Here is an 18,132-nt window from a genome sequence, read left to right as displayed (position 1 = left end):
CCAAGTGATGAGAGGGCTGGAACTTTCAGCCCCATTTCCAATCTCCTGGGAAGGCAGTGGGTTAGAGATAGAGCTCTATCTATAAAAACTGCCAAACAAGGAAATTTGAGCTTTTAGCTTGATGAATACATCAAGGTGCTGGGAGGGTGACACCTAGAGAGGGCATGAAAATGACAGGCACACACATCCATCCTGTGCCTGCCCTATGCATCTCTTCCATCTGGCTTTTCCTGAGTTGTATTTCCCAGAGTTCTGTGAGTCATTCTAGCAAATTATTAAACCAATTTATAATATGGAAATTCCACCAGTGTCTTGCAACTGGCATTTTTTTAAAAATCTATATCATGCCCAGACAGTGTGGCTCAGTGATCGAGTGTCGATCTATAAACCAGGAGGTCATGGTTTGATCCCCAGTGGGGGTCATGCAGGAGGCAGCTGATCAATGATTCTCTCATCACTGATGTTTCTATCTCTCTCCCTCTCCCTTCCTCTCTCTGAAATCAATAAAAACATTTTTTTTTAAATCTATATCATTTTAGCCCTGGCCTAAATCTTTATCAGTTGGGCATCCTCCCATGCACCAAAAGGTTGCTGGGTCAAATCCCAGTCAGGGCACATGCATGTGACTGGCATTTGAAAAGGGGGCAGTCTTGTGGGACTGAGTCCTTAACCTGTGAGACCTGAACTAACTCCAGGTAGTTAGTGTCAGAATTGAATTGACTTGTAGGACACCCAATTGTGTGTGTGTTCTACAAGAGAACTGATTGTTGATGTTGGAAAATACTCCAGAATTATATACACAGTTTGTACGTGCGTGTTTTTTAAAATATATTTTAGAGAGAGAGGAAGGGAGAGGTAGAGAGAGATAGAAACATCTATTGGCTACCTCCTACACACCCCCTTCTGGGATCAAGCCTGCAAACTGGGCATGTGCCCTGACCCGGAATCGAACCAGCAACCTCCTTGTGCATGGGCCAGTATTCAACTGAGCCACACTGGCCAGGGCAGTTGGTGTGTTTTTGAATAGCTAAAGATATCAGAGGGTTGTGGGTTATAGAGGGAGTTGTTGAACCTAAATCTGTTGACTAAAGTGGCCATTTCCAATCATGAAAATAATTAACACTTATGAGCATTTAATATGTGTCAGGTACTCTGCTGGTTTTTGGTGTTTTTAATATAGTTTATTGATTTTTTACAGAGAGGAAGGGAAAGGGATAGAGGGTTAGAAACATCGATGAGAGAGAAACATCGATCAGCTGCCTCCTGCACACTCCCTACTGGGGATGTGCCCGCAACAAGGTACGTGCCCTTGACCAGAATTGAACCTGGGACCCTTCAGTCCGCAGGCCGATGCTCTATCCACTGAGCCAAACCGGTTAGGGCTCTGCTGGTTTTTTAATAATTCCTCATTTAATGCTCTGATAACCCCATCAGGAAAGTACTAATATCCCCATTTTACAGGTGATGAAATAGGTTTAGAAATAGGAAATAAGGTTTAGAAAGATTACTTTAGAAAGATTAGTTGAGATCAGTCGACTAAAAAGTAGCAACTCTTTTTTTTTTATATAATATATATTTGTTATTGATTTCAGAGAGGAAGGGAGAGGGAGAGAGAAATAGAAACATCAATGATGAGAGAGAATCATTGATTGGCTGCCTCCTGCACAACCCCTACTGGGGATCGAGCCCTCAACCCAGGCATGTGCCCTTGACCAGGAATAGTACCTGGGACTCTTCAGTCTGTAGGCTGATGCTCTATCCACTGAGCCAAACCAGCAAGGGTGCAACTCAAGATTTGAACCACTTCACTGTACAGCCCAATAGCTACTATCAGCTTGGTCTTGAATGCACTTCGCATTCCTGGCCCAATGCTAGCTTTTCTAGCCTATTGTGAGGAGGGGGATCTGCAGAGCTGGACCCTTTTCTCAAGACTCTTCTGTTCCCACATAGGAGCTGTGATAGGTCCTGGGCCCATGCTTTTTCCCCCCAGGATTCCTGGAGCAGCCCCTAATTGAGGCAAGATTTGTCACAGACAGAAAAGCTACCTGAGTAGGGTTGCTTGGAATACCCCACATTCCTGTTGACTCCCTAAGCCAAGAAACAAGAGCATCTCCAACACAGATTTCTGTTTGTCTGGATTTATTTTGTAAGACCACTTCCGAAGAGGCCTTGGCCCTATGCCCACTTCTACCCAAGTGACCGCTCAGCTTGGTTCTAGGTTTAGGGTAGGACCCCAGATACTGCTACTTGGCATCAGCCTCGGCCCCCAGCCATCCCTTGTCCAAGACTTGGGACAAGGTAAAAACTGCCACTCAGTTTTATCCTCAGCTGGTACCTATAGCTTGGATTCTGCTCAGCCTCATCCTGTGCTTAAGGTGGTCCTGTAGTTTCCTATGGTACTAGAGACAGTTCTTCAGTCTCTTGGCAAAGTGATGCAGCTTCTCAGGCTTGTCAAGGCCTGTTGCTACTCTTCAGCCTCATGGAGATACTGAGTTAGCTCATCTACATGGCCAAGTCCTGGGATGGCTCCCCAGTCTCATTGAAGTGTTAAGGATAATACTTTGGCCTCATCCAGGACTTGGGTGGCCCTTGTCCTGGCCTCAAGCCCGGTTATCTACCAACACCAGGAGTCATGCTACTAACCCTAAGCTACTACTACTCCCAGAGGCCCAGAACTAGGAATAGGTCATCCCTCAGCCTCCTCAGCCAGGAAGGGTCCTCTTCCTCTTTTTGGTCTTGAGGCTGGGCCCAACATGGCTCCTCAGTGGGAAGCTGGGGATGGACAAAAGAAATCTTCCTGGTCATGATCCTGCTGAATTGTGGTTGTTCCTTTGCTTGAAAGTTGGGTTGGAACTCCTTTTGTGCTCAGAGGAGAAGGAATTGTACTCAGTAGGCCCCTGGGGGCACGGGAAAAAGAAGGGGACCAGTTATTCCTTGGAGTTGTATGTCTCAAGAAGGTTCCTCAGGGCCACCCACTAGTAGAGCCTCCAGTGCGGAATGACCCAGTCTTGCAGCTCTCAGGGGAGCAGGTGGGCTTAGTCGGGAACTTTTGCCTGCTCTCATAGGCTGGGCCCTTGATTGCTCTTGTCTTTGCTCATGTTCTACCTCTAATGTAGGGGGTGGGACTGACCCCAAACCATGTCTTACGACTTTGGAAAACAGCTCAGGCATGCATATGTCATCATGTGACTGGATTCTGGTTTAGTGTGTGAAAGGGCCATCATAGACATGGCCCAATGTGAACCTGGCCGGCGTGGCTCAGTGGTTGAGCATCGACCTATGAACCAGGAGGTCATGGTTCAATTCCAGGTCAGGGCACATGCCTGGGTTTCAGGTTCAATCCCCAGTATGGGGCGTGCAGGAAGCAGCCAATAAATGATTCTCTCTCATCATTGATGTTTCTATCTCTCCCTCTCCCTTCCTCTCTGAAATCAATAAAAACATATTTTTGAAAAAAGAAAAGAAATGACCAGTGTGGTCTGCCTAAGTCAGAAGATTCCAAACTTTACCAAGGAATTTGAACACAGACCAGTTTCCATGCTGCCCAATGACTGGACCATAGGACTATAGCAACCTGCCTGCAAAAGCCAGAGATCAGAGCCTCACTCCTTCCTCTCCATGTGGCCTGTAGGAAATTGGACCTCCTGGCCAACGTGGGTCAGTGTCCAAACCACTTCTGCTTTCCTCCCATGCCCTGACCCAGCACTAGGCCTGGCCCCAACCACCTATCATTGAGACTGTTACCATGAGTTCCTGGTTGGTATCCCTGTCTTCTCAAATCTAGCCTTGCTTACCCAGAATATTGTAACAAGCAAATCTGATCAAGTTCAGCACCTATTTCAATATTCAGGGTAAAGGCCAAATTCTCAAAAAAACATATCTCTTCCTTCATGACTGGATCTGCCTTTCTTTCCAGTCACTCTTCCTTCTCCCACCTCCTGAAGAATATATTACACTTTGAACTACTTTGTTGTTCCCTGAACTCACTAGGTTTCTTATCCCTGTGCCTTATGTTTGGCATGCTTTCCCCCTTCTTTTCTGCCTGGCCTAAACTCTTTAAGATACATTCAAATATCATCTCCTCTCCTAAGGTTTCCCTACTCACCTCCAATAAATTTAGTTGCACCTTCTCGTGTTCTCCCACAATTCTTGGTGTATACCTCTAAAACAGCATTTATCAAATTATGTTGTGTTACCTACTTATTTGTCTACCTATTTAGTAAACAAATTCCCTGAGGACAAAGACCATGGTTATTTGTACTTTTGTACCCTTAGCATGTATCACAGTACCAGTGTCATACTAGTTTAAATTATTATTACAGATGCAAGAAGTGACTGGTCCCTGTGACCTTGAATGAGAGGGATTGGACTCTAGGTTTTTATGGGTTCTCTGGCTTTCTTCCCTTAGGGAAGACTTACTGTTTGGTTGATCCAAACATGAAATTGATAGAAGTAGGTCAGCTGGATCAGAAGGAAGAACCAGCCCATCTGGGGCAATGGTGAGGGTGAAGAAGCTGCTGAGCCAGAGCCATCTTGGGAGCTGGGGTGGAGGTGGAAGGAATGGACATAACTGGTACTACCCAGGGTCCCCTGATCCCCAGACCAGGAGAGAAGAAGGACAGGTAAAGCCTGGGTCAGTGTGGTTCTATGGGAGGAATGGGTAGGAGCTAGAGAGATTTGGGGGGTCAGGTCAAAGAACTGAAGATTGATCTCCATGTTTGTTCGTTTTTGTTGTTGTTTTTTAATATATTTTTATTGATGTCAGAGAGGAAGGGAGAAGGAGAGAGAGAAAAACATCAATGATGAGAGAGAATCATTGATTGGCTGCCTTCTGCATGCCCCTACTGGGGGTTGAGTCCGAAACCGGGGCATGTGCCCTTGACCAGAATCAAACCCTTCGGTCCACAGGCTGACATTCTATCCACAGAGCCAAACCAGCCAGGGCAATGTTTATTTGTTTTTAAAGTATGTTTTTTATTGATTTTAGAGAGAGAGGAAGGAGAGGAAGAGAGAGATAAAAACATCAATCAGCTGCCTCCTGCATGACCCCCACTGGGGACTGAGCCCACAACCCAGGCATGTACCTTGATTGGGAATCGAACCAGCAACCTCTTGGTGCATGGGATGACACTCAACCAACTGAGCCTCACCGTATGTGCTAAGCTCCATGTTGAATACAGCTTTCAGGGAACTTGTCCTTAGGAAGTGTTCAGATGTGCCAGAATTTGATTCACACTGACCTGGGTGGTCAGGGAAAGAGAGGGCGCTTCAAAGAGTGGGAAAGAAGGAGACCCAAACCCCCCAGCTCCATAGGGAGCCACCCCAGGCTGGAATGCCTGACACTTCCTGGAGAGAAGAGAAGAATCCTTGAAGTGGCTCAAGTCTCCACTTATTCTCTTCCTAGGCACAGGCTCCCCCTAGTGGTTCCTCTTGTCACCGCCAGCTGCACCCACTACCCTAAACATGCATGCACTTGACCATTTCTTAAGGACAGAGGAAGCCTCTGGAGGTGATAAATTAATGTTCTCAGAGGGCAAGAAAGGAGGAAGGGGAGGAGGGGAGGGGAGGGGAGGGAAAAGGAGAGTGAGGGGTGGCCTTCACCAAGCATGAGGGTGGTGCCCTGGCCAGTGTGGCTCAGTTGGTTGGGCATAGTCCTAGCCCTCTTTGAGTTAAAGGTCAATGATGGACATTGATACACAAGGCTAACAAAAGTTGCTGGTTTAATTCCCAGTCAGGGCACATGCCCTGGTTGCAGTCTTGATCCCCAGTGTGGGGTGTGCAGGAGGCAGCCAATCAGTTATTCTCTCTCATCATTGATGTTTTTCTATCTCTTTCTCTCCCTTCCTCTCTCTCTGAAATCAATAAAAACATTTTTTTTTAAAGTCACATTCATGGGAGACACTGAAACAGCAATTAAGTTTGCCACTGTGGGGCTTAGCACACGTGACTCCATTTGGGGCCTGTTGTTTCTTTCTAACGGTATCCTTTAATATCCTTTGTAATAAACTGGCAATCTAGTAAGTAAACTGGTTTCTTGAGTTTTGTGAGCTGTTCTGGCAAATTAATCAAACAGATGAGGGGGATGTCCCTCCCCCTCATGAGAATGTTCAATTTACAGCCAGTTAGTCAGAAGCACAGGTAACAACCTGGACCTGTGATGGATGTCTGAAGTGGAGGTCTGTCTTGTAAGATGGAAACCTTAACCTGTGGGATCTGATACTATTCTCCAGGTAGATAGTGTCAGAATCTAGTTGAATTATAGGACACCCAGTTGCTGTCAGATAATTGCTTGGTGTTGTTGAAAAAATACAGTGGCGATGGAGGGCAATCCACATTTGATCCCCAGCAAGGGCCTGAAGTCTGGGGGAGACAGGATAACAAACCACCAGAGCTCCCCACTGCAGGCTGTTTCCACCTCACCCAGCAAGTTGGATTGGATTTTTCTAATGGGCTTCCATCCACAGATAGTATTTATATCCCTGTCCTGGGAGGTACTGTTTATATCCATGTCCGGGGGGGGAGGGAGGTAAAGGGAGCAGGGTCAGGATACCAGGAATGAGGGAAAGTTTGAGGGAAGAGGGTTTCCTGCCCAGAAATGATCCCTAGGGAGAAGAGCCAGAGAAATGAGATTGGGTAGGCTGGGGTCAATCACCTGTGACTGTGATGCCTGGAATCTGACACTCCTGTGGGTGTGACCCAGGCTCTCTGGGAGGTTGGGATTCTGGAGTGGGGGTGGGATCTGAATCTGGCCCAGAGGGAAATTCCCAGGGTGGAGGGAGAGTTAAGTCCACTCTGTGCCTCAAGGATGAACTTAAGGGAGGAGAGGTTGTACTTGTTATTTCTGAGGGAGTAGCTGCTGTAGGAAATGGCTTCATATAGCTACTTATTGTTTATAAACTGCAGATGTTCCAGCTCCTAGGGAGACAAGGCAGGAGGGGGAAGCTAGAAGTAGGTGGGAGGGCAGGAAGGGGAAGGGGTGCGTGGAGGACATTCAAGGCCAGATCAGAAAGTAGAGAGAGGTGAGAATCAGGAAAGAGGATAGGTAGGAAGTGTGGAAGTGTGTAGAAGTTAGGAGGGGATGGATGGAGGGGTGGCGGAGGGGGGGTGGTTAGGAGTGTAGGGGAGTCAGGAGTGAGAGAGGAAAATGGAAGAGGTGTTAGATTGGATTTTATAATTTTATAATTATTGTTAGATTTTATCTAACAATAGTAATTTATCATACTATTAGGGGCAGATGAGAGGAGTGAGGGCATGAGTAGGGGTTGCGTTTGGGAAGTTCTGGGTAATGAAAGGGGATGTTTTTTGGAGTCATGGGGCCCAAATAGTCAAGGTGGGGAGGGGTCACAGGTTAGGATGGGATCTTCCTGCAGAGACCAGAAGGGGCTCCTGAACTAAGGGACCAGCTTTCAGACAGGAGGGGTGGGCACTGGGTAGGGGAAGGTCAGCATACAGGAGGAGCATGGTCATGGCCAGCAGGAAGCAAGTAGGCAGGTTCTGGGGACTGTACTGATGGAACTAATAGCTTCTGCAGAATTCACACAGGCAGTTATACCATCTGAGGCCAGACAGAAAGAACACCAGACCAAAGATGAGGCAAACACCATTACATAGCCAGCCTCATATTTCAAGACCTGGGAGGGGGGCCAGGCAGGAATGTGGTCTTGGACTTCAGCCAAACATCGGTTAGCTACTCACACATCCTATCCTACCTCCTATGTGTGCAGGACAGGCCAGGGCAGTGACTGAGGTGGCCTCTGGAGGCCAGACCAGCAAACAGAATTCCCTTTACCTTCTAGCAGCTGTCCCACTAGCTGTCCTTATTTTTTACGCTGTCAGCAAGTTTAGGTCTAGATGGGGCAGGAGGCAGAGTAGTAAAGCAGGATGGACCCAATTCAGCACCTACTGAGCAAAGGCAGACAGCCTCTCCTATGCCCTCTCCTTACACCATCCAGAAAGCATCTTGATATACTGACATGGGACAGGAAGGCTCTGATGGGGTGCTCCAGAGCCTCTCTGCTTTACTGTTATACTACCCTACTTGTTTTGCAATTTCTTATTTCCTAACTCTCCATTCCTCTACTCCAGTCCTCCCACACATCCCACTTCAGGGTCCCATCCATTCCCATTCCTATGAGCTTCAGAGCATCCCCTTGGGCAACCTCCTGGCAGTGAGCTGGCTGGAAGAGGGGAGATGAAGGGACTATTTCTGTACTTTCTAAACTCTCTATTATTAATTCATCCTCCTATCAATCCTATAAGACAGGTGCTGTTATTATCCTCATTTTAGAGATGAGGAAATAAGCTCAAAGAGATGAAATGACTTGTTCAGGGTTGCCCACCTATAAAAGGTTGAGCCAGGGATTCAAAGCTGGCATCTATAGCAAGAACCCATGCTCTGAACCACTGCTGTGATTACTCCAGGGACCCTCATTCTATTTTATACTAGTATATTGATTTCAGAGAGGAAGGGAGAGGGAGTTAGAAACATCAATGATGAGAATCATTGATCAGCTGCCTCCTGCACGCCCCCTACTGGGGATCGAGCCCACAACCCAGCCATGTGCCTCTGACTGGAATTAAACCTGGGACTCTTCCGTCCGAAGGCCAACGCTCTATCCCCTGAGCTAGGCAGGGATCCTCATTTTAGTTCACAGCACCAGTGCCCTCTCAGTTAGTTCTTCCAAATGTCAACATTGCCTTTCATCCTTGGCACCCACTCATTCCTCAAATTCAGTAAGCTGCCAAATTGTATCTATTCTCCTCCTCCTTTCCCCAGACCCACCACAAAGGCCCTAATTTAGGTCTTTGTTGCTTTCCACCAGGATTCTGTCTCATTTTTATGCTTAGTATTTGGTGATAAAGATAGCTGAGGTGCGGAGCTCCCTCCTGGGAGCACGCCCCTGCCTTTCCCTTTTCCCTTTTTCCCCCAACTCTTCCCCCCTCCCCTCCAAACAAAACAAACAAACAAACAAAAAGATAGCTGAGTACATAAACGAAATTTGGAAAATGGCAAAGAAAAATCCACTTAGAATTCAATCATCTTAGTATCACCATTGTACTTTCTTCCCATGAATTTTTTTCCTATGAATAGACTCCTTTATATAATTGCAGCCACTTCAGATGATAATTTATCATACTATTTCAGTTAACATTTATCATGTTTTTTCACATTCTTTTAACCTCTTGGTAAACATAATTTGGATGGCTGTGTAGCATTCCATTGTTAGGATGTCCCATAAGTTAACCAAGCCATTCTCCTATCCATCACTTTCTGGAGTTTCCAAATTTTCCATAGTATAAATAATGCTGTGATTCCCAGAAAGGAAATTAATGGGTCAATTAGTGTGCACATTAATACAAGTTGCTTTTCTGAGAGATTACCTTACTCAAAGTGTATGAGATTCTAGCCTCTTCACAGTCTTCCCAGCATTAGATAGGGTCATTGAAAATCTTTATCCAATGCTGGGAGGGGCTGGGGAGGGGTTGAAGAGGGTGTAGGGAGAATAAATGGTGATGGAAGAGAGATTTGACTTGAGGTGGTGAACACACAATACAATATACAGATGATGTATTATAGAATTGTACACCTGAAACCTATGTAATTTTATTAACCAATGTCACCCAAATAAATTCAACAAAAAAGAAAATGTTTTTCTTCCTTTAAAAAAAAAAAAAAGAGCCCTAACCGGTTTGGCTCAGTGGATGGAGCGTCGGCCTGCAGACTGAAGGGTCCCAGGTTCGATTCCGGTCAAGGGCATGTACCTTGGTTGTGGGCACATCCCCAGTGGGAGGTGTGCAGGAGGCAGCTGATCGATGTTTCTAACTCTCTATCCCTCTCTCTTCCTCTCTGTAAAAAATCAATAAAATACATTTAAAAAAAAATAAAAAAATAAAAAAAGAAAAAAAAAGAAAAAGAAAATAAGTTGTAGTGATGGTTGAACAACAGCATGAATATACCAAAAGCCATTGAATTGTACAGTTTAAATGGATGAATTGTATGGTATGTGAATTATATCTCAATAAAGCTGTTATATTTTTTAATTTACTAGGGAAAATGTATTTGTTAGTTTAATAAACAAAAAAAGAGCCATGTTATTTTAATATACACTCATTTGTGTACTATTTTTTAAAATTATTGATTGATTGATCTATATAGAGAGAGAAAGAGGGAAAGAGAGGGAGAGAGAGAAAAACATCTATTTGTTGTTCTACTTATTTATGCATTTATTCATTGGTTGCTTCTTATATGTGCCCTGACTGGAGACCAAACCTGCAACCCTGGCACATTGGGACAATGCTCTAACCAACTGAGTTACCTGGCCAGGGCCTGTTTACTATATTTTTATATGTATTCTTAGTACTTCCTCCTCTGAAATTGTCCTTTACCCATTTATCTATTGAGGAGCCTCTTTTTTAAAACCTATTTTGCATGAATTAGTTATACAAAAAGATTGTAACTCATATTTCCTGCAAATGTAGGAGTGATGAAAATGTTTTAAAATAAGTATCTGCCCCTTTTTTGGTGGGGTAGGGGGAAGGAGGGAGAAATCTAGTTTGTTTTTTATTTATACACACACACACTTACCAAAGTTGTAAATTTAGTCTATATGTAGTCAAATTGATCATTCTTTTTTTCTTTTATTGAGTGTTGAGGTGAAATTCACTCTTTTCTTTCTGATTTCTTCTGTGGTATTTAAACTTTCAAGTTTGTCTTCCCTACACATACTTCTAGAAAATTGATGAATATTATTTCATGTCATTTTCTTCTAATTTTATTTCCTTACACTTAATTCTTTTTTTTTTAAATATGGAAGCTTCACGAATTTGTGTGTCATCCTTGCGCAGGGGCCATGGTAATCTTCTCTGTATCTTTCCAATTTTAGTATATGTGCTGCCGAAGTGAGCACTACACTTAATTCTTTAAAAAAAAAAAATTTATTGATTAATTTTTAGAGAGAGAGAAACATCAATTTGTTGTTCCATCCATTTATACATTCATTGGTTGATTTTTGTATGTGCCCTAACCAGGGATCTAACCCTCAACCTTGGCATATCTGAATGATGTTTCAACCAACTGAGCTACCCAACCAGGGCATACATTTAATTCTCTAATCTTGTACAATTTATTTCATGAAAAGTTAGGATCTTTTTGTTTTGGTTTTCTGTTACTAGCTGCATGGACTTCATGTCCTCCTAAATGGTTCTTCTTCTTTAGTCCTATACACCATAACAAACTAATCTTATTTAAAAACAGATCTAAAGCCCTAACCGGTTTGGCTCAGTGGATAGAGCGTCGGCCTGCGGACTCTAGGGTCCCAGGTTCGATTCCAGTCAAGGGCATGTACCTTGGTTGCGGGCACATCCCCAGTGGGAGGTGTGCAGGAGGCAGCTGATAGATGTTTCTCTCCCATCGATGTTTCTGACTCTCTATCCCTCTCCCTTCCTCTCTGTGAAAAAATCAATAAAATATATTAAAAAAAAAAAAAAAAAAAACCAGATCTAAAGCCCTGCCCAGGTAGCTTAGTCAGTTAGAGCATTGTTCTGATACACCAAGGTCTCTGGTTTAATCCCTAGTCAGGGGACATACAAGAAGCAACCAATGAATGCAATAACAAGTGGAACGACAAATCAACGTTTCTTTTTCTCTTTCCTTTCCTCTCTCTAAAATCAATAAATAATACTTTAAAAAAAAAACATATCTAGCCTTAGCCAGTTTGACTTAGTGGATAGAGTAGGCCTGTGGATTGAAGGGTCCCAGGTTCTATTCCAGTCAAGGGCACATGCCCTCTTTGTGGGCTTGATCCCCCACTAGGGGGTATGCAGGAGGCAACCGATCAATGATTCCCTCTCATCATTGATGTTACTCTCTCTCTCTCCCTTCTTCTCTGAAATCAATAAAAATATATTTAAAAAAAATCTAAGTCACTTCTCTGTTCAAAAACTGTTGGTGGCTTCCCATTCCCTATAAAATTAAGTCTAAACTTCTCAGCCTGTCATTCAAAATTCTCTACAATTTAGGAAGATGGTGGAAGGCAGTTTTACTGATTCCTTCTCTCCCATCCAGCAATGTACCCACTATTCCTTCCCTTGACACCTCAAACTCTCACAGTTTACCCCTTGCTGCTATAGCCTCACTTGCTTAATTATCTTCTCCCTGGACCCTCCTGCTTCAGTACCTTCCCAAAAGCTGTCCCACTGCTTAAGAGTGTCTTTAGGTCCTTGCCAAAATTACTTGCTACGGATCCACCTCCCTTCAACAATCACAACCAATTTCACCTTCAGCAAGAAACTTTCCCAGATATCTTTGGTCAAAACAAATTTCTCTTCCTATAGGTATATAGCACCTTGCCCATCTTAATCCTATTTCATGACGTGTGCTTTTTACTCACATTGTGGTAGAGCCTGATTTCTCTGGGCCTGGGAGTTTCTGGGAGGCAGGGACCAGGTCTTAATCGTGAACTGCCTTAGCCCCTTCAGTGACAGCACATTAGGATTGGATGCAATTCAAATCCTTGCTGACTCTGTGACTTTGGGCAAAGTTGCTTGCCTCTCTGGCCCTTCCCGGTTTCTGGCCTTTAGTGTTCTCCCATTAATGATAGATAATAACAGTACCTACATCACAGAGTTGTCAGCTTTTGTCGTCGTCATCATCATCATCATCATCGACACCAGGGCATTCATTGTCTCATCTGGCCTGAGCCTCTCTCTTGCCATTTCCCCTTGCTCACTAGGCTCAGAATCTACTTTTGTTCTATTCTTCCAACCCACCAAGCACTTCCCAGCATGAGGACCTGTTTCCTCTACCTGAAATCCTCTTCCCCATGTTCCATCTGGCTAAGTTCTCCTCATCCTTCAAGTCTCAGCAGATACATCATCCCCTCTGAGAGACCTTCCTTAACATACCAGTTTAAATTAGGTCTCCCTTGGGTTTAATCTCCAACATTTACAGGGAACTCATGCAGCTTAACAAAAAGAAGATAAACAACCCAATAAAAAAATGGGCAACTGATCTAAATAGACACTTTTCGAAAGAAGACAGAAGGAAGGCCAAGAGACATATGAAAACCTGCTCAAAGTCACTAATCATCAGAGAGATGCAAATCAAAACAACAATGTGGTACCATCTCACACCTGTCAGAATGGCTATTATCAACAAATCAACAAATGACAAGTGCTGGCGAGGATGCGGAGAAAAAGGAACCCTCGCGCACTGCTGGTGGGAATGCAAACTGGTGCAGCCACTGTGGAGAACAGTATGGAGTTTCCTCAAAAAACTAAAAATGGAACTCCCATTTTTGACCCAGTGATCCCACTTCTAGGAATATATCCCAAGAAACTAGAAACACAAATCAGAAAGGATATATGCACCCCTATGTTCATAGCAGCACAATTCACCATAGCTAAGATTTGGAAACAGCCTAAGTGCCCATCAGCAGATGAGTGGATTAAAAAACTGGTACATCTACACAATGGAATACTACACTGAGGTAAAAAAGAAGGAGTTCTTACCATTTGCAACAACATGGATGGAGATGGAGAGCATTATGCTAAGTGAAATAAGCCAGGCAGAGAAAGATAAATATCACATGATCTCACTCATTTGTGGAATATAATGAACAACATAAACTGATGAACAAAAATAGATCCAGAGACAGAGAAACATCAATCAGAACGTCAAACCTCAGGGAAGGTAGGGGAGGGTGGGGGTAAGGGGGAGAGATCAACCAAAGGACTTATATGCATGCATATAAGCCTAATCAATGGACACAGACAACAGGGGGGTGGGGTCATGAATGGGAGGTGGGGGGTAATGGGGGAATAAGGACACATATGTAATACCTTAATCAATAAATTAAAAAAAAAAGAAAATAAATTAGGTCTCCCTTTTCAGTTATATCATTAACTAGAGGCCTGGTGCACAAAATTTGTGCACAGAGGGGGAGTTCCTCAGCCAAGCCTGCACCCTCTCCAATCCGGGACCCCGCGGGGGATGTCTGATTGCTGGACAGTTGGACATCCCTCTCGCAATCCGGGACCACTGGCTCCTAACCGCTTGCCTGCCTGCCTGCCTGCCTGCCTCATTGCCCCTAACCACTCTCCCTGCCTGCCTGATAGCCCTGAACCCCTCTTCCTGCCAGCCTGATCACCCCTAACTGCTCCCCTGCTGGCCTGCTGGCCCCTAACTGCTCCCCAGTTGGCCTGATCGCCCCTAACTGCTCCCCTGTCTGCCTGATCACCCCTAACCACCTCTGCCTTGGCCCCCGCACCCAGGCTTCCCTCCCTCTGGCCGGCTGCAGGTACCCGGGACCCCAGGCAGCTCTGCCCAGCTGGCTGCAGGCACCTGGGACCCCCGGTGGCTCTGCCCGGGCTGGCTGCACGCACCTGGGACCTCCAGCGGCTCGGCCCAGGCTAGCCACAGGCACCCGGGGCTGCGGGTGGCTTTGCCTGGGCCTGGCTTTGTCAGGAAGGACGTCCGGAAGATGTCTGGTCTCATTAGCATATTACCCTTTTATTAGTATAGATTATAATTACACTAGTGGCCTTGTGCACAAATTCGTGCACATTGAAAGAAAATTAATTAGAAGAAATATTTTAATATCGCTCTTCGCCCTTTCTCTATAATACAAGTGTCAACCAAATTCACTATCGACAATGACAGATTGAAACACATGTGTGTTGACTGGTGCCAGTAAGAGCTTTATATGTATCAAGCATGCACGAGTCAACTTAGCCTTTTATAGATATAGAATAAACTTACTTAATTAGACCTGCTTTCTGATTTAGCTAAACTTTTCCAGCCCAGTGAAGCACCCCAACTTCTCTTTCAGGTAATTGTCAGCAACACAGCAGTAAATATCAACACAAAGCAGATTATTATTGCAGATCATTCCTGGAGAACAAAGGGTAATATGTTTTTTTTTCAAGGTTTTGTTTATTTAAGTAGTTTGCAGCCATCATCATGTTTGATCCTGAGAGGCAAGCAAGGGAGAGAAAATTCTTGGACTCACTTTAGAGTCTGAGACATTGAGGCTGAAGTGGGATCCTGGAAGGGTCAAGGTCACAGCCAATAGAGAAGAGAGCTCGAGCTGCATGGGGCCGTATCTGAGGCAACAGCAGGCCCCAGCGCCCGACCCACACCACCATGCAGAGAGGTGTGTCCCAGCCTGCGCCCTTCCTCATCCCCCAGGGAGCCTGCCATGCAACAACACAGAGGCAGCAGCTCCCTGTGCACACCCACACTGACACACACACCCTCCATGCACACAAGTCCAGAACAGGCAGAGTCATGCGGCTTCTCTGTGGGCACATAGCACACCCACACACAAGCCCCATGTGGAGCTCAGGTTCAAGCAGAAATGCCTCCTGCAGCTGTGCCCATCACGGCACAGTGGCAGGTCCCTGGGTAGGCCAGGTGGGTAGCCGTGACCAACGTGGCAGCCTCACCAGTTGGCCTTCACTGCCTGGATGTCACTCAGGAAGTTCTGGGCCAGGCAGATGCCAAAGATCTGCAGGAGGGCGATGCCCACGAAGACCCCGGCCACGATGATCAGGTTGTCCTGCAGCCACTTCTCAAACTGGCCCACACAGCCTTTCGTGTGGATGGAGCCCTGCTGATCCAGCTCCAGTTTGAGCCGGACATCGTAGCCACACTGGGTGTTGAGAACATCTTCCACAGGGTCCCTAACACAGCAGGAGAAGGGCACCCCGCAGCGCTCCTGGCTCGGGTTCAAGTCAGTGCAGTTGAAATAGATATTGAGGTTCCAGTCGTTGGGCCCTCGGGCTCCACAGCAAGACCAGTATTCCTGAGCAAAGTCAATGAGGTTCTGGAGGTCAATGTCGTCCCGATAGGCCTTGACGTTGTTGTTGATGAAGAAGTTGAGCTGTATCCAGTCCTTGAAGATGAAGACCAGGATCCCTGTCGCGAGCTCCAGGAAGAAGATATGGCCAAGGAACACTGAAAAAAACTTGAGCAGGAAGGTGTTCTCCCGGAGGCCCCCAATGCAGCCAGCAAAACCCAGCACCAACATGATGCCTCCAACCACTACAAACAGCCACACGGGGTCAAGGCCTCCCAGATCTATCAGCGCCGAGGTGTTGGAGAGAACGCCCTTCTCACCCCAGGTCCAGAGGCCAATGGCCAGGAACAGGGCTCCCAGCTCCCAGAAGACAATGTTGAAGCCAAACAGGAAGTATTTCCCGCAGCAGCCGACCCCGGGTTCCTGGAAGTGCTGGTGCTTGCCAGGCATGGTGAGCACCACCGCCAGCCCGTGAACCGGAGCCGGGGACGGGCCCACCCTCCGTGGGCAGCCCTGGCTGGAGATGCCCGGGGCCTAGCCCGGCGGCTGTGGCTTCATGGCCAAGGCCACATTGAGCGCCCGTCAGGCCCCCAAAGGGTAAAATATTTAACTGCAGCAGTGTTTGACTATATTCTGCGCAGTGAGAAAACCTGAAGTCATTTTCAAGTTCCACTATTTCTTACTTCTTTTCAGTCTGGTCAAGTTTCTAAGTTTTCTAAATCTGTTTTCTGGCTAATGAAAATAGGATTCCACCGAGTCTCCTATCTACCTACTTCAGGACTTCTGTGAGGATCAAATGAGATGAGGCATGGGAAAACGCTTCACAGACATTTGGTTAAACTAAAGTATAAAATGTTTGCACCTGGCTATAAAGCAAGTTGTGTGCCTAGGCCAGTGGTCGTCAAATTCATTAGTCAACAGAGCCAAATATCAACAGTACAACGATTGAAATTTCTTTTGAGAGCCAAATTTTTTAAACTTAAATTTCTTCTAATGCCACTTCTTCAAAATAGACTCACCCAGGCCGTGGTATTTTGTGGAAGAGCCACACTCAAGGGGCCAAAGAGCCACATGTGGTTCGCGAGCCGCAGTTTGCCGACCACTGGCCTAGGCTGAAGAAACTCCAAGGAGGCTAGTCGCTAGGGAGAGGAAGCCAGGCATTGCTATGTGATGTCATTACCCAGTGCCCACAGCGACCATATCCAGGCTGGGCTGGGCTGTGGGCCACATTTTGCGCCATGGGGGTCTCAGCAGCATCAACTGCGATTTGGTGGGCTGTCGCTCCAGGGTGGTGGCGAGGCCTGTGTCCCACTTGTGGGAAGCTGAATGTTCCTTTGTGGGCGCCAGGTCCGTGGTGCCGTTTCTCTGTAAATGGCCAGTGCGTGTCACGGCAGCTCCTACGTTGAGTGTCTGCCCTTGGTGGTCAGTACACATCATAGCTACTGATCAGACAGACACTTAGCATATTAGCCTTTTATATATATAGATATGTATGTAACCATTTGTTCAATATGCTTCCCCTGCCCAACTATATGTGTTATGTTATCTTGTTCACTGTTCCCTCCCCAGCTCCTGGCATATTATAGATGCTCATTAAGTGTAGCTTCAGTTTGGCTGAATGAATGAACAGGATGGTTTATATAGCAGGTACTCAATAAGTGTTTGAACTTTAATTCAAGTTAACCCTAGATAGATACTCTGCCTGGGCTTCAGAGGTGGAAACCTGAGTTTGCAGAGATTATGTCTAAATATTATAACCAAGAAAAACTCTGCAGTGTACAATAGGAGACAGGAATAAAAACATTCATAAAAGTACACTTTATGATAGCAAAAACCTAGGAAAAAAACAAATGTTCAGTGACAGGAGAATGAAGAACTATGTATGGTACAGTCACACAAATATTACACAACACTGAAAATGAATGAGTTGCAGCAGTATGTAACAATATGAATCTTAGTAATACAATATTAAGTAAAAGTAATAATTCATCAAGAATTACATATAGTAGTATTCCTTTATAAGGTTAAAAAAAAACCACCTAAATTTTTTAAAATATAAGTTTTAGGAATACATATAGTAGTAATAAATGCCAGATAGCTCAGTTGAGTAGAGCATCATCCAAATACATCAAGGTTGTGGGTTCAATCCCTGGTCAGGGCACATTTGAAAAAAATGAGAAAGAAGAAAAAAAATATGTACATATGAGAAAAAAGAATGATGAATACCTTGGGAGAGGGTGGAATGGGGATGGATCACAGTTAGATTTTAGCTATTGCCTAAATTCTAGCTTTCATGTTGATGAGTTCTTATGGTAGTATTTTAAGTAAATAAATG

At 45.3% G+C, this 18,132-nt stretch overlaps 1 protein-coding gene across 1 annotated transcript; it reads right to left on the bottom strand.

Annotated features, from left to right (window-relative positions):
• Nucleotides 1-14,932: 14,932 nt before the first annotated feature.
• LOC308233504 (tetraspanin-17-like) lies at nt 14,933-16,247 on the bottom strand (the record flags this gene model as incomplete). Its single annotated transcript, XM_080640561.1, has 2 exons — nt 14,933-14,969; nt 15,445-16,247. 2 exons carry the CDS (start codon nt 16,245-16,247, stop codon nt 14,933-14,935), a joined length of 840 nt encoding a protein of 279 aa, XP_080496687.1.
• Nucleotides 16,248-18,132: the final 1,885 nt, after the last annotated feature.

The sequence above is a fragment of the Plecotus auritus genome, assembly GCF_963455305.1.
Source record: "Plecotus auritus genome assembly, chromosome: 9".
Taxonomy (NCBI): Eukaryota; Metazoa; Chordata; class Mammalia; order Chiroptera; family Vespertilionidae; genus Plecotus; species Plecotus auritus.
Note: the sequence above shows the minus strand (reverse complement) of the source record. Positions and strands in the feature narration are given on the sequence as shown.